This window comes from Gymnogyps californianus, chromosome 14 (genome assembly GCF_018139145.2).
Source record: "Gymnogyps californianus isolate 813 chromosome 14, ASM1813914v2, whole genome shotgun sequence".
NCBI lineage: Eukaryota > Metazoa > Chordata > Aves > Accipitriformes > Cathartidae > Gymnogyps > Gymnogyps californianus.
The window spans coordinates 8071458-8087435 of NC_059484.1; the positions used below are offsets into that span (position 1 = coordinate 8071458).

A 15978-nucleotide genomic window follows, 5' to 3' on the forward strand; every position below is an offset into this window, starting at 1 on the left:
ATATTTGTTTAATGTGTCTCTGTATGCCTGTATTGTACCTTTGTAGTTTATGTCTGTGTAATAGTATATGCAGACATAGTCATCATGAGGTTTGGTTTCATGCTTCTTTCAAAACATTGTAATTACTGCCTTGTGGAATTCACTCCTGTTTCATCTTCATACTTACACAAAGCTTCTAACAATCCCATCCTGTGAATTTAATAGGATGCTAAGACCTTAACAAATTAAAATCATCCTTTACTAGCCACTTTCATTCCTCTGCTTCTTTTGCATGCCTGACTTCCTAAAGAGACAAGATATTTGCATGTTTGTTTTGATGTTTATCCTTAGAATAGAGGGGAATTCCCACATTTAATTTTAAAGTTTAACAGACTTTTTTTCTTGTAGTATTCCTGCTAGACGAGCATCTTCTTAATCTCAAAGTACAAAGCGTCTTGGGATACTTCAGGAACATTTTGTACCTGCACATCTTCTTTTTGAATTACTGTTTCATTTGGGATTTTGAAAACAGATGCCTCCCTCCTTTCTAAGGAATGAATTGCAGCTTATGTGACAGACTTTCCTTTTTTTCTAACTAATCTCTTATACTATGAAATATGTAGCTTGGAAGACATTTATTTTTAATAATAATTTTAAAAAAACCACCTAAATTTGAAAGGTTGTGAGGATTTTATAAAAAATTATTTAAGGTGTCCTGTTTTCACCATCAGAAACTCCAGTCACATCTGAGAACTAGGGCCAACAGATGACAAATAATTTTTAGTTGGAACACCAGCTCTGTTTCTGGAACACAGTGTGTTTGATTCTGAACTCCAGCCTGGCTTTTCTTTTAGCTACACCAGTGCTCCAAATTTACAGTTTTATGTAATTCATTTTTATGCACTGTACCATGCATGTTTAGTTTTCTTCCTCCTCTTCTTTTCCTCTTTTACTGAGGTGTGAAGGGGGAAGCAAGTTCTATATATATGCTATATATTAATACATGTAGATTATTCTATAGAATAGGAATAAAATGCAACATTGCAAGGATAATAGGGGAGCAATTGCTACAGCTTATCTACTTTATGTTGTGATATGTTAGTATAATGAAGACTAATACATTTTCTTACTGGCAGTGTATTACTGAACACTTTCTGGTATCTGATTATGAATCAAATACTGCAGAACAGTGATGAAGCATAACAGTAAAATCCTTCAGATGTAGGTGGAACACTCTTGAAAGCAGACTCATCCTGATCCTAAGGTGGTGGGGAGGGGAAGAGATTTCAGATCATTAAAACTGATCAGATTAGAATAGTTATCAGGTAAATATATTTGGTAGTAAAATAATTGGAAAAACTTATTTTGTGTTGACCTACTTGTAATGGTGCGGTTTTGTTAATGTTTGTGACACCCTACCAAAGCTGAGCACTGTTCTATGTACGGGCTGGGTGTACATGCTTCCATTAGCAGCTGCAGCGTAGGGCTGAAGGCATAGCAAGTGAAGATGATTAACCTTTAGCCACTGCAAATAGGAAGAAGACTGAAGGGACAGGATTACCATTCTGGTTTTGTGTTGATGTGGTGGGTTGACCCTGGCTGGATGGCAAGTGCCCCCCAAAGCTGCTCTATCACTCCCCTCCTCAACTGGACAGGGGAGAGAAAATATAACAAAAGGTTCATGGGTCGAGATAAGGACAGGGAGAGCACTCAGCAATTACTGTCACGGGCAAAACAGACTCGACTTGGGGAAAAAAATTAATTTAATTTTATTACCAGTCAAATCAGAGTAGGATAATGAGAAATAAAACCACATCTTAACAACACCTTCCCCTCACCCCTCCCTTCTTCCCAGGCTTAACTTTACTCCTGATTTGCTCTACCTCCTCCCCCAAGCAGCACAGGGGGATGGGGAATGGGGGTTGCGGTCAGTTCATCACACGTTGTCTCTGCCGCTCCTTCCTCCTCAGGGGGAGGACTCCTCACACTCTTCCCCTGCTCCAGAGCGGGGTCCCTCCCACGGGAGACAGTCCTCCATGAACTTCTCCAATGCGAGTCCTTCCCACGGGCTGCAGTGCTTCATGAACTGCTCCAGCGTGGGTCCCTTCCACGGGGTGCAGTCCTTCAGGAACAGACTGCTCCAGCGTGGGTCCCCCGCGGGGTCACAAGTCCTGCCAGCAAACCTGCTCCAGCCTGGGCTCCTCTCTCCACGGGGCCACAGGTCCTGCCAGGAGCCTGCTCCAGCGTGGGCTTCCCACGGGGTCACAGCTTCCTTTGAGCACATCCCCGTGCTCCGGCGTGGGGTCCTCCATGGGCTGCAGGTGGAGATCTGCTCCCCCGTGGACCTCCATGGGCTGCAGAGGGACAGCCTGCCTCACCATGGTCTTCATCACCACGGGCTGCAGGGGAATCTCTGCTCCGGCGCCTGGAGCACCTCCTCCCCCTCCTTCTTCCCTGACCTTGGTGTCTGCAGAGTTGTTCCTCTCACATCTTCTCGCTCCTCTCTCCAGCTGCAATTGCTGCTGTGCAGTAACTTTTTTCCCCCTTCTTAAATCTGTTATCCCAGAGGCACTACCACCATCACTGATGGGCTCGGCCTTGGCCAGCAGTGGGTCCGTCTTGGAGCCGGCTGGCATTGGCTCTATCGGACACAGGGGAAGCTTCTGGCAGCTTCTCACAGAAGCCACCCCTGTAGCTCCCCCCCCCCCCCCAAACCTTGCCACGCAAACCCAGTACAGTTGACAAAGAAGAAATGCCATAACTATTCTCAACAGAAACATGTATTTCTCCCCGCTTCAGTGCAAACTGAAGAGGCATTTTGAAGCTTATGTATTTGGGCTCTTCTGGGGAAAGATGCATAAAAAATAAGAGTGTTTCCACCATGGAAATACACGCATCTGTAAAAACACAGTTCTGCAGAAGAGGCAGGGTCAGTTAGTTTCTAGGTGCTGTGTCATTGCTTAGAGAACTCTGCTGGGATAGCCATAGTTGTCACAAGCCCTTCCTAATGCATGTTTTTAAGGGTGGACCGTGTATATTTTAAAGTGAATAATTACGTCAACCTAATTTATGTGTAAAACGTTTCATTAATAAAGAAAGGAAAAATAGTTTCCTGGATACTCAGACATTGGTAATAAAAGTTATACTTTTCAATTTGCCATCGACACTGGTTTGAAATCACTTTACTTAACTGGAGGTGCTTCACCGATGTGTATAGGTTAGGACTGATTGCCCTAGATGCTCTAAAATCAGTGGAGAGAGATGTGTCTCCAGGGCCTGATGTTGAGCAGGATGAATCCCATTTCTGCGTAGCAGTGGAAGAAATTTAGTGTGTCTGTTTTCCCGTTCACCAAGGAAGGTAACTTTTCCATGCACCTTTTGTGAGATTTGGTGTTTATCGAGTCCTTGGCTATCCTGTGAAAAGATCATTTCTAGAAATGTAAAACTTTTTCTTTTTTAAGTAAGTTTCAGTGATTTCTTACAGGGGCATTTTTGTAGATTTCTTTGAAAATTTTACTTTTGTATTTTGTGAGAAGTTCTGTATAGTGTTCATGAGTCAAATGTATTCTACAAGTATTTTCTTTTTAAAAAATACAGTTGTGGCAGGTGCTTTTAAAGTATTTCAGCAAGAAGATTAATGTTTCTTTGCCAACTGTAATAAAAACATAGTTTCAGTAGTGGTCTCCTTTAAAATATGAAGTAGCTAATGAGAACTGATATTGCAATTTATGCAATAAGATGTTCATATCTTGTATGCTTTTCTCTGTTATGAAGTGCTAGAAATTAGTTTGTGAAATGTAGTCAGCATAGTTAATTATTTGTTCGAAGTTAGGTGGGATTTCTTGTTTTCAAGTGCCTCTGACGCATAGATACAGACTTTCATACTCTGACATGGCTGAATCCTGGGGTTGCCGACAATCACAGCAGCTTTTCTTGACTTTCTGCTGAAAGCAGTCTTTTGTAAGCTAACAGTTCCCACTATTTAATGAAGTCTATGTTAAATACTAATTCTAAATCAAAATAGTCTGAGGCCTGATTATGACTTCTGCAGAACAAGCAATACAAAATATTGGTTTTAGAATATTCCTCCTTTTGGTATTCCTTCAGTATTGTTTTACAGCCCTTGACCCAGTGATCCATGATCAGCTATACAGCTCCTTTCTGTATTATTTATGGCGGTTTTTTAGTATAGGCTAATATATAATGAATATTCTGCCTCTGTATAACAGGTCTTATGAAAAAATATTTTTTGTAACAGTATTGTTTTCTAAAACACCAAAAGATCAAAACATCTCCAACGTACATCAGTGGCCTGCATCAAGACAAAACAAGTCTCATAATACTGCAAATATTTACCCAGATGCTTAATTGTGCTCTCTGAATTGTTCCATTGAAGTAACCAGAGTTACCTCATCTGTAAAATTAAGTAGAAGTCTAAGACTCTGTAGCATAGAAACCTCAGAGACTTCCCATTGATTTCTGTGCCCAGGGGAAAGTTAACAGACTTTGAAGAGATTTTAATTTAGAGAAGTGTTTGGGTGGTAACTGCAACTTCAGAGATACAAGGTTTGATCCAAAGCTCTATTGAATACAGTGGAGACCATGAGGTGAAATTCAGATCTGTGAATGTTCCTGTTTCCTAGAACTCCCAGGCTTGTAAAGTGCTAAAGAAATTACAGACTGTTAAGCGTCTACAAGTTTTTTTCCATTTTATTTTTAAATATTGAAATGAGAACTCCCAAGTCATTCATAAAATGTAAATACCCCATCTTTTCTGTGTTCTCATTTCTGTTATTAAGTATACACAAGATGTTCAGTACTGTAAAAATAAATAAATCTACTTATGGAAATTCTGAACAGAAATGTTTGCCTTTAAGAACAGTCACAATGAATAAATGTGTATTTGCATTATTATTTTTTTGCACATGTATGCTGTCTGTTTCAATGCAAACTTTTTTTTGTTCTTATAATCACAGGACTATACCTTGACAATGTACTTTCAGCAAGCGTGGAGAGATAAGAGGCTGTCGTATAATGTAATACCTCTAAACCTTACTCTGGACAACAGAGTAGCTGATCAGCTGTGGGTTCCCGATACCTATTTTCTGAATGACAAGAAGTCATTTGTACATGGTGTCACTGTGAAGAACAGAATGATCCGTTTGCATCCAGATGGGACAGTCCTTTATGGACTCAGGTCAGTATGAACCATTTCTAATTCTTGTGTCTTTTATTTTCAGTCTTTTAATCATGGTTTCAAATTAAAACCCATTCTTTGCTTTTTTTGATGCTATTCTTTTTATTGCTGTATTCTGTATACCTGATGATATTCCAGAAACAATTTTAAGTATTCTAAGAATGGATAAAGATTTTTTTTTTAATATAAATTTTGGAGATAAACTGCCATTTTTAGTACAGTTCAGATACTTGTATTAAGAACAGATAAGACTGTAAATATGATTTTAAATACTCATTCTGGATTAAAAGCCAGTTCTAAAACTGCTTCCTCAAAGGAATTGAAATAAGAAATACAAAATGAGGATTAGAGGAAAAAAGGGAAAATGTATATGACAGCTGAATTGATAGTTTAACTGAATGATATATTTTATAAATATTTTTTATTTAATATTAGATTGGTTTGTACGCTACCCAGATGAATTGGTTTTCTGATTTTCACTAAGATGAGGTATGACTTGAAATGTTTTTCAGCCTGATGTTGTTGTTGTATATGAATGAGTGGAGAGTGGTGACTGGAGAAATCAACAGAACTTCACTCTTGAGAAGTTCTGAAAACTGGGGGAAAATGTCTGTTTAGCAGTGTTTATAGAGAAAATAATTACCGAGACAGTGATTTAAATATATTCCTGCAAAAGATAACTGACTTCATATGGTGTGAGTAGGTAACAAAATAGAAAGAAAGCATTGACTGGGTTAAAAAAAAAAGAAAATGCTGCAGAACTTAAATCTAGAATGTCTCCTATTTTCATATTGAGAATAATATACAGTAATATTTTGGGGGAAGCTAATTCTTAAAACTTTTATTAGTATATTTCTTTAATTTTCAGTGAGATTTTTCTATTGTCTGCCTATAACTATCATGTCAAGAAGCATGCACTTTTAAATTGGTTATTTTCTATCCAGCTGTAAAGGAAAGCGGCACAGTCTTATATATTTAGTTCTGTCACTTGAACAAACATGGACCATGAAGTTCATATCTAATTAAGATCATCTATTACAAGTCACTGATCTGGATGCCTTTAGTTTTGTTACTGCACATTAACATGCAGGTATTTCTGGAAATCCTTACCATGAACTACTTAATTAATAAGACAGCTGAGTAAATATAACTAATCTTGATTTGTATTAATGTTTCTTTTTAGAGGCTTTTGTTTAGAACATGGCTACCTAAATTGGAACTCAAACGTCTAAAACTAAGTCCTAAGCTGTCCTAGGACTTCAGGCTTAACACTTTTGGCATTTAACTTCAATTTTCACACCCAAACCTGAAAATTTCCAGGGTGATAAAGTTTAGCTAGTCACTTGGTCAGGAATTGCCTTTCTCGGGACAAGTGGCTTCTAGCTCTTAGGTAGAAACCATTCTCCTTGAGCCCGAGAGAGACTAGATCTGTGCTCTCACCGCTATGCTGGTGTCAGGCTTCAAATGCCTTCTATCTGGATGATCCCTGGACTCTTGCAGTCTGTGCCAGGTGATGATTCACCTCCAGAAAAGGGGGGTGAAAGTGTGAAAATGTTCACTTAGCAGGTACTTCATGGTTTTGAGGCACTCTCCTAATGTGCAAGATGCTGACTTCATCCTTCATTGTAGAATCTAGAACATCTTCCACTTGGTGGAAAAGATCTAGGCTTTTTCTGGCTCCTTAGCTTCCTCTACATTTAAGGAATAGCATTGCCTCTTATGGCGGACAGATTATTTTTCTACTTAAAAAGTAAAGGAAGAAAAATAAAGGGTTGTGATAGTTGCTAAAAGAAATAAAATTAACTAGCTACATCTAGTATGCAGCAGAAGTATGCCTTCTTGAAGTATGACCACAGTAGGAAAGTATGGAATTGAATTTAAGAGCAGCAGCATGGCAATTTTTATGAAACAAGAGACCAGGTAGAGAATTATGTTAAAACCTGCAAAAATAATATCCTTCTTTGTTTCAGTTTCTGCCAAAAAAAAAAAAAAAGTATTTCATTGTTAGATCTGTAACACAGACCAGTTATTCTCTTATGAACTGTAGAGAGACATTTTGCCATGTATAACTAAATAGAATTAATTTTGATTTACAGATTCTGCTCTTTTGTGCTGTTTATTATACTTACCAATTTGTATTGTGTCCAGTTGTGTTTTCTGTGTGAGAGCAGTTCAGGCTTTGGCACTATGGCTGGGAGCAAGTCTGGAGTTTTTGTTATTGTTCAATGAAACAACAGATACTTGGTTCCTTAAAATACTGAAACTTTTTATTTACAGTAAAGTGAAATATAAAACAACTACCTAACACACATTTGCATTACTGGAGTGAGAGCAGCAAGAGCATAACAAAGGTTTTGGTATGGTTTTCAATTTAAGACTCTGAAATCATCATGTTTATTTTTCAGAATAAATTATGAAATAAGCATCAGGTTTAACGTTTTCAATAATTCTGACTTTTTATTGCTACTTGTGACAAGTCATTTTCAGTCTGACTGCTTAACAATCCATAATGATTTCTATTTTTGAAAATGCTGGTAAACAGTAAGCAGAGCTCACAAAAAAAAATTTCTATAGAAGAATCAAGTAAAAGAAAGCTTTTCTTTAGAAACTTTAAAACCATTCATGAAAAATACTTTTCTAAGGTTTAGGGTTTTTTGTTTGTTTCCCAAAAGAAGCAAGGTATTGATGGCTTAAAGGCTTAGGTTTACTTTTTTTGTATTTAACAATTCTGATTTTCACAATTTTTAAGACTATGTACTTTTTTATATATACTTACGTAAGATAACTTTGTCTGAAAATGCTTTGCATAAAATATTCTGGACCACTACAAGAACGAACTTAGTTGTCCTTTTTTTTAGGTACAATTGGTGTTGGTACTGCTTTGTTGTCTTGGGTGAAACCATTCCTCCTTTTCATTAAGCATATATAGCAAAATAGTTTTAATATCTTTTATGATGTGATAAAGTGAAATCTTGTATAATTTTTACTTAAAGCTGTTTAATGTAATTAGATGAAACATTATTAATGCTTTGAGCCTTTATTTCCCAGAGTTATTTTTTTCAATACTTGCAATCACAATATGGTATCCAAAATGGTTTTAGAATAATTCTGTATGTTGTTTCTGTTGTAGAACTTGTGCACAGCCCAAAGTAAAGTTGTTTAGAAGAACTTTGCTCTAGGTCAAGAATTTCAGATCAGGAAATAATTTTCTAGTATTCCAGTATACCTAGCAATCTCATATTTGTGATTATCAATTCTTACATCGCTTTTAAGACTGCTTGGTACATTTCAAGTGTTCCCTTTGCCCTGTGAGCTGGTACAAGATGAGTGATGGATGTGAATTCTGCCTTCGTTCCCTTGTTGTGTTGAAATGAATTGTACACTGAGGGCAGTAGCAAGATGTCTGTCACCCTGTATTCCCCCTACCTGTCACAAAAGATTAGGGGCTGCAATTGTCATGGGCCCTCCTGCAGCTATGTACTTGAACAGCAAAGAGGGGCAGGACACCTCTTGTTTCTTGGAGAGGCAGTGTGTTCTGGTACAGACACGTGTAAGGACATGGCAAGAAAAGGTCCAGCTTTTGACCATAGGCTATTCATAAAGCCCATTTTGTTTTCTAGTTCAAGAGTGACTAAATAGCCTCTAGTCCTGGGAGGACTGTCCGATTAAAGTTATCAGCTATTATTAGAAATAAAACAATTATTGTTCTTACTTACATGGAAATGGGGACCTAGCAATGATAGTTTAATAACAAAAATCTTTCTTTTCGTCATTGTACCTTATGCTATACTAAAACTTACTGGGGGAATGGTCCTTGAGGTTATTTGCTGCATTTAGAAAGGTGCCCTTCAGAGTGAATACAGTAGATAGGTCGCCATATAGCTCTCCCCCTCTTATATAAATTCACACGTACTCTGTCCTGAGTGTTGGAGGAAACACAACCCTATCTGTTCTTCAAGTGGAAAAAAAGAAAATTATGGTTAAGGGTTTTTCTCTAGCTTTTGTGACATATTCAGGTGAAAAAGAAAACATTTAAAGGCACAATAGGTAATGGGTTTGGATGAAGAATTTTTCTTTGATCTCAGTTATTGGGATAAGTAAGTTTGTTTTAGAGAAATCTTGACTGCATCTGTGTACATGTATGTTTGTAATATATATACCAAAATGTTACACTGTTTGGGTAAGAACGTGTTGCAAAGGCCATATTATTATGATTTTGAAAAGAAGTATGTCTATTTCTAGCTTTATCTTTTCCAGTTTGTAAGATTTCTTCTGCCTGTCCTTCTCAGGATGTAGCCCAATATATTCTCAGGATATATATGCCCAGGGGATTGCCAAGGGCAAGAGAGAAACCTGAATATCAATATAGGTCTGTCATAGTTGGATAATTACCCTCAAAAACCCCTTCTTATATGTCCTAATTATTACTGATCCATGGACAAATTTTTATGATGAAATGTAGAAGATCCTTCCTCCTCCTCCTCCTTAGACTCAGCTGAGTAGGTCTCAGAAAGGCTTTCTAGCTAAAACGTCTTTCAGACACTGGGGTGGATGCTGTAAATACACATGCTGGTAACACAGAATTATGTGACTGGCCATATTCTGCTTTTGCCTTCATGGGACCATGCGGCAATCAATGATATGATTCTAATGTCAAGGTTTCAGTTTAACTATCTGTTTTATCTAAAATTAATTCAAAGTTAATGTGATTTAAAGTGTCCACAGTAGTGACATATTTAATGCCTGCTTAATGTTCATTTCCACATATCTTAAAAATGCCTGCTTAATATTAATTTCCACATATCATTTAAAAAAAAAAACAACCTGTACACTGTTACTGTTCTGAAAATCACTACTATTATCGCTGCATTAATTTACTCTAGCTTATACTTGCAGTGGCATATTCTTACTTTGAGATGCATTCTACTGAATTGAGATTCTTTTAAATATCAGTCTTAAATTTTTACTTTTACCTCTCCATACATCGATATATAAACATGTGTGTATAAATGTATACACATGCACACACATGTTTCTGTGAATTCAGTTTCATTTTCCTTGATTGCTGTAACCAAATTCATTGAACTGCGAGTGATCTTATTACCAAAATGGTAATGTATCAATGTAACCATCCCATTCTTCTGTGCCCCTATAGTTTAGTTCCTATTTTGGATATAGCAAGCGGTGATCCCTTAACATTGTTCTTTTTGTTTTTCCTAACAGGACCCATACAGAGTATGCCTGTCAGATCTGATTAGATTTAACATGGTGAATGTAAATTTCAGGAAGGAGGAGGGGGCAGGTTTGTAAGCACCTGGCTTATGCTGTCACTGAGGGGCGGGGAGAGAGAGAGAAGTGGCTAATAATGAATGTAGACATCTATATGGTAGTTACGATGTCCTCATAGCCTGCCCTATTCCCTGCTACAGCGCATCAGTTAAGGGCATAACTGAATTGCGACCAATTTTTTACAGAGAATATGACATACTCGTTACTTTTAGGTTTAGCAGGATTTTTATTTCTGAGGGATAGCTGCCAGCTATTTATGTTTTGGGGAAATGCTTTTTTTCACATCCCAGTTGTAGTATGCTATTTACAAATATGACTGAACTTTCTTTTTTCAATTTAAAAAAAATGTTTTATTTCATATTCTTTTCATATTCCATCTGGCAAGAAAATTTGTCTTTGCTGCCAAGACCATGACGTTCAATAGATGATATACTTAAATCACTAAAATGGTAGAAAATGACAACATATAGTCTTAAATGAAGAGTCATTACAGGGAAAATTACTATCTCTTGGTAGTTAAGATGACTTGCAATAGGATATTAGCAATTTGACAACCTATGTAGAAAAATAAACTTAGAGGACCAAGATTCAAATCTAGGATAACAATCAGTTTACAGTAGATTGAGCAAAGCTTGAATAACATATGCAACCAGAACTCAGGAAAAGATATGGCTTTAAATTTCTGTATGCTAAAATATCTGGTTTATATAATTCACATAGCAGAAATAGTTGCTATGGTAGATAAGGCTTGTTGTTTCTTAAATTTATTTTTATATATATAAATATCTATAAAAAAAGTTTTCCCCTGACTTTTGACATCAAATCTGTTCTAAAATGCAGACAGAAAAATTCAGCTGTCTTCTGGTTTATTCTGTGTAATTCTGGGGAAGAGCCACTTCTCTGATTTTTGCAGCCTGTGGAAGCACTGGACGTTTTCTGAGGCTTTTTCCAGGGTTGGAATGCAAGATTTGAGAAGGGTGACAAGCAAGACCCTTCTGTTTGTCAATTTGGAATTGCTACTTTTTGTGTAACTTTCGTAGGGTGTCTTTCTGGGACTCACCTCTTTGCTGGAAGAGAGCATTTGGGTGTTGTGTGTCAGAATAAGGAGGAAATTAAGTTTAGAATACTAGGATTAAGTATAGTTGAAGAAGTGGCTGAAGACAAAGATGTTTCATGTGATTTTGCGCTATTAACAGGCTGTTTTTAGAGATACTTACTCTTACATACACTTCCCCTAACTGTCCTCACAAGTGAACTCTGCAACAGTGGGTTAGTCATTGAGGACTGGTAACTACATGAAGAGGAGTATTGTATACTCTCGTATGTCTTCAGTAGGCTGATTTTATGCTTTTTGTAACTGAAGCTTGTGGGTGGTTTTCGCTGAAAAATAGAATATACACAGAACTTCTGACAGGGGCCACATCCTGTGAGGTGATGACGTCTCCATCCTTTTTAGCCTAAAGAAAAACAAAAGGAAGTAGAACAGAGGAGTTTTGTCAGAAATGAAAGACTTGTCCCATTTGAAAGCCCACCAGTTTTACTTGCCAAGATTTATTTAATACATTGCCGGCTATGTTTCCAATCCAACCAGCAATAATTCCTAACTATTTGACTGATATAACCTAGTAATCTCCCGTAAATGAGAGAATTACATGTATGACAGTCTTGCTTTGTCCTCTCTTTATTTCTTGCTACCAGCATTGAGTCAAGTGAATTCAAAATAGTCCTGGGTGCTTGGATTTTGTGTTGTCTCAGCTGTGCCTTCTGCTGTCTGCTCACTCGGGTTTCAGCTGCTTGGAAACTTTCGCTGTTGCAAGTAAAATAGATTCTCCCACACTTCGCTCTATTAAAATAGCCTTGGGCATTTTTGTTGTAGTAATAGACTTGTTCAGCAATTTAACTTCTCATATACAGCTTATTATCTACAAAATCTGATGGACAGTTTAAAAAGCAATTGCCTTTCTAAATGCCTTTAGTTCTCAGAACATACTGTTTGAGAGGTGAATTGTTCACACCAGACATCCTTCAGTAAATCATCTGATCTTTATTTTGCTGCTTTTTGCTACTTTTTTTTTCTTCCCCCCTGATAGGGTTTATTTTTGGATTAAAATCCTAAGCATAATTTGGAGGCAAATTTCCATTTTTCAGTTTCAGGACCATAAAATCATTTGTGCTAGCTGGAATTAAAATTACATCTTTGGACTGCACATGAGATTTCAAATATCCTTGTAATTCCCAAACTTCCTCTGCAAGAAAGAGACAGATCTGTCCTACCTTTTTGCTACAAAAGCATATTTCCAGATCATGGGCAGAAGTTCTTTAAAGACTTTTTAATGCCCTTTCATGCTAAGCAAAAATTTTCTCAAAAATAGAGCATTTTCATCTTTCTGAATTTTGGGATTTCAGAAAGGATAAAGAGGACCTGGGCTTCTTTTCTGGGGGGAGAAGATGTTATTTTGGATGCTGCGTTCCTGATCATGGTAACTGTCCATGGGGCAGATGTTTCTAGTTCCATCACATTGATGCCTCTCTTGGCTGTGCAGCCCTCCACTCAAACTGGGGTCTTGTCTAGCCTCAGGGGAGAAAAGAAAATAAATGTTATAATGAGGTACCCTGTAGCAACATAAAAAGCCCTACAGTGAGATGCTATCACTCTAGTATATCAGCTTGAGCACCAGCCTCCTCTTTCAATAGCATCTCAAAGTAGTTTTGGCATTTGTAAAAAAAATTTTATAAACATCGAGCATATCTTCATGAGGGTGTTGAAAGTGTCATGCCAGGGACATCAAATCACCAGTAAAAGCGTAATGTGAATTTGAGGGCCAAAAATTTACATGTTAATTGCCAATTTGAAAAATATGTTAACCATCTTACACATTAGGCCCTTTTACTGTCTCTGTCCTAGCGATTTTGGCCCAGTGGAAAGACAATGTGTCATGCAATGACACAGAACTTGATATTGAAAATGTTTTCTTGAATGTGAAGTTTCAGAAGTTTGTCTTAAAATAAAATAAGAAATTAAATGGTACAGTAGCTTTCTGTTGCCCCAGTTAAACATATAAGTTTTCTTAATTTTGGATATCACTTCTTGTCATTCTTTTTATCTCATGTAAACATATAACACTAAATTTCTTGATATGACAATAAGGGCATATACAAGCATTGCAAAGAGTAAGTGAAAAGTAATTTGTTGGAGTAAGACTTGTTTGAACATGAGGATCTCAGTACTGTGAACAAGTGTTTCCATTATGTTAGCTGGGTAATTTTTTTGTGCTAGTGCTCATGCTCAGAGGTGCAATTACTGAACTTTCGGTTGCCAACACTTGCCGAAGTTAATTCACAGTCTGACATACAGTTGTTTAGTTTTGCACGAGAAATGAGGTGAACTGGATTTCTGTGTCCAAATTGTCAAGGCTGTTAGGGTATACATACGCATTTATAAGAACCTTTAAATCTTGCATGCAGGTGTTGAAAGCAGGAACTTTTTGAAAACAGGCAGAAATAAATGCAAATGTAGTAAAACATTTTCTCAGGCTGAAGTCATGTAGCTGTTGTGAAGACTTGAAAAACTTTGAATTACCTATGAAGAATGCTGCACAACTATGTAGAATTTTGAGTACAAAGCATCATCTGCATTAAAAAGGCAGCATTACCACCCCAATCTCATTATTTGGAAATCCTAGGGCAGGACAAGTCAGATACCAGCTCTTGTCTTGCATAGTGAATATAGATCCAGCACAAGGAACTTGAATCCCAGCGTGTTGCTTAAGTGAATTAATTGTTGTTTTAACCAAACAAGGCATCAGCTCTGGCCCAAGGTATGGGCCAGATTCTGTTTTCCTTACTCATGCAAATAGTTCCATTGAAGGTCCCAAGGAATTCAGCACAGAAATACTACTTCTGTTATTTCCTATGATATATAAACTGAAGACCTGGACTCTCTTTGTGACATGAAACACATCATACAGCTCCTCTGCTCAGTTATTCCATTTATTAAATTGGAATACTAAAACCTACCTTCTCGCAGGGGTGTTGTGAAGATTAATTAATTAGTTTGTAAAGTGCTTTGATCCCATAAAACACTACATAAGTGCCAAGCATTATTATGAAGAATTATAAAATGCCAGCCTTCATATGCACCTTGGGATAGCTGTTTTATAGATACAAATCTGTTCCATTCTCCTTAGAATCACATTGTTCCACTTTTCCTACATAGCAGCCCATTCAAAAAATGAGCCAATTTTAGGAAAGATGCGTTTTTTGGAATAAAGAGGAGATCACTGGCTGTCATAAATATCTTTTTCAATTAAGGACTCATAGATTAAAGATGCATTTTGCTGTAGGATTTGGAATGGTATCATTTCAGAACACCTCTATCCGCAGCAGGAGGGAGGGCAGTTGGATTTTAAATAACTCCCCTATCTGAAAGAAAACAAAGATATCTTTCTACTTCAGTTCCTTTATTAGATCTTCAGTATGGGATAAGTATTCAAGAGGGTCTTTTGCTTTTATTTTATATGAAGTGGCTGTTAAATCATTAGTATGTGAATAATTAATTTAATTAAGCTTAATAAGGAAAAAGCTTTGTCACAGGAATCTTTTCCATTAAAAGCCCTATTATCCAAGATTATTACATTGCAATGAAGTGAAAAAAAAATTCTGAGTTTTATTGCCTAACAGACAGACTGTGGCATTTACTCTATATTAGCAAGAAAAACTCCATCAGCCATAGAACCATGTAATAGTTTAAGTTGCTCCAAGGGTATTGCATATTCCAAAAACAAATAGAGGTCATCACACATTTAATCTTGAATTGCAATTTAAATATTAACATAATTTAGAATTACAGCAATCTATCTTATTTCCCTTCTGTAATGTCTTTTATCACATCATTTTAGCTGCTGGTTGGTGATCCTGACAATGGAAATTTTCATATAGGAAGGACGTGCATAAAATCTCAGAATGCTCTGATCAAGACTCAGCTAATGAGATGGATGTTAATTGTGTGTATACACACATATGCTTAAGAACATGATATATATATTTGATATATGAATACAGCGCATGTATATATGTATAAAGTTCTACTTGCACGCATTTTTTGTCTAAAATTGGTAAAATCTGATATGGATGTCCTAAGTAGGGGCAGGGTGAGAGAGCTTTATAAGTGAAATTTTAAGGCCCTGCATGTCTAAGAAAAATAAATGTTACGACATTGTGTTTAGGACTAATAATACCTCTTTTATTTCCCCTATTTCTGTGGGTCACAAATAGTCACTTTCTAGTTGTTCTTGTGGTTGTACAGATGAAGTTTTTCTTTTACACTTTTATGAACATTACTGTAAGACATTGTTGAATACTATTTCTTAAATGAAAGGAACATTTTTTTTTTTTTCCTAGCAAATGTTTTATCTGAAGGTGCAAGTACTTGGGCTTATTTTTCATTCCAGATAAATATCTAGTTTTAGTGCTTTTTTTTTCCAAAAGTTTTCCTTTATTTTTGAATGCACTTG

General features: G+C 36.7%; 1 protein-coding gene across 1 annotated transcript in view; it reads left to right on the top strand.

Annotated features, from left to right (window-relative positions):
- GABRB2 (gamma-aminobutyric acid type A receptor subunit beta2) overlaps window positions 1–15978 on the top strand; it is a 179046-nt gene that overhangs the window by 59654 nt on the left and 103414 nt on the right. Inside the window, exon 5 of the mRNA XM_050905196.1 lies at window positions 4956–5176. Within this exon, the coding sequence (XP_050761153.1) occupies window positions 4956–5176 (221 nt within the window). The remainder of the gene's footprint in view (window positions 1–4955; window positions 5177–15978) is intronic.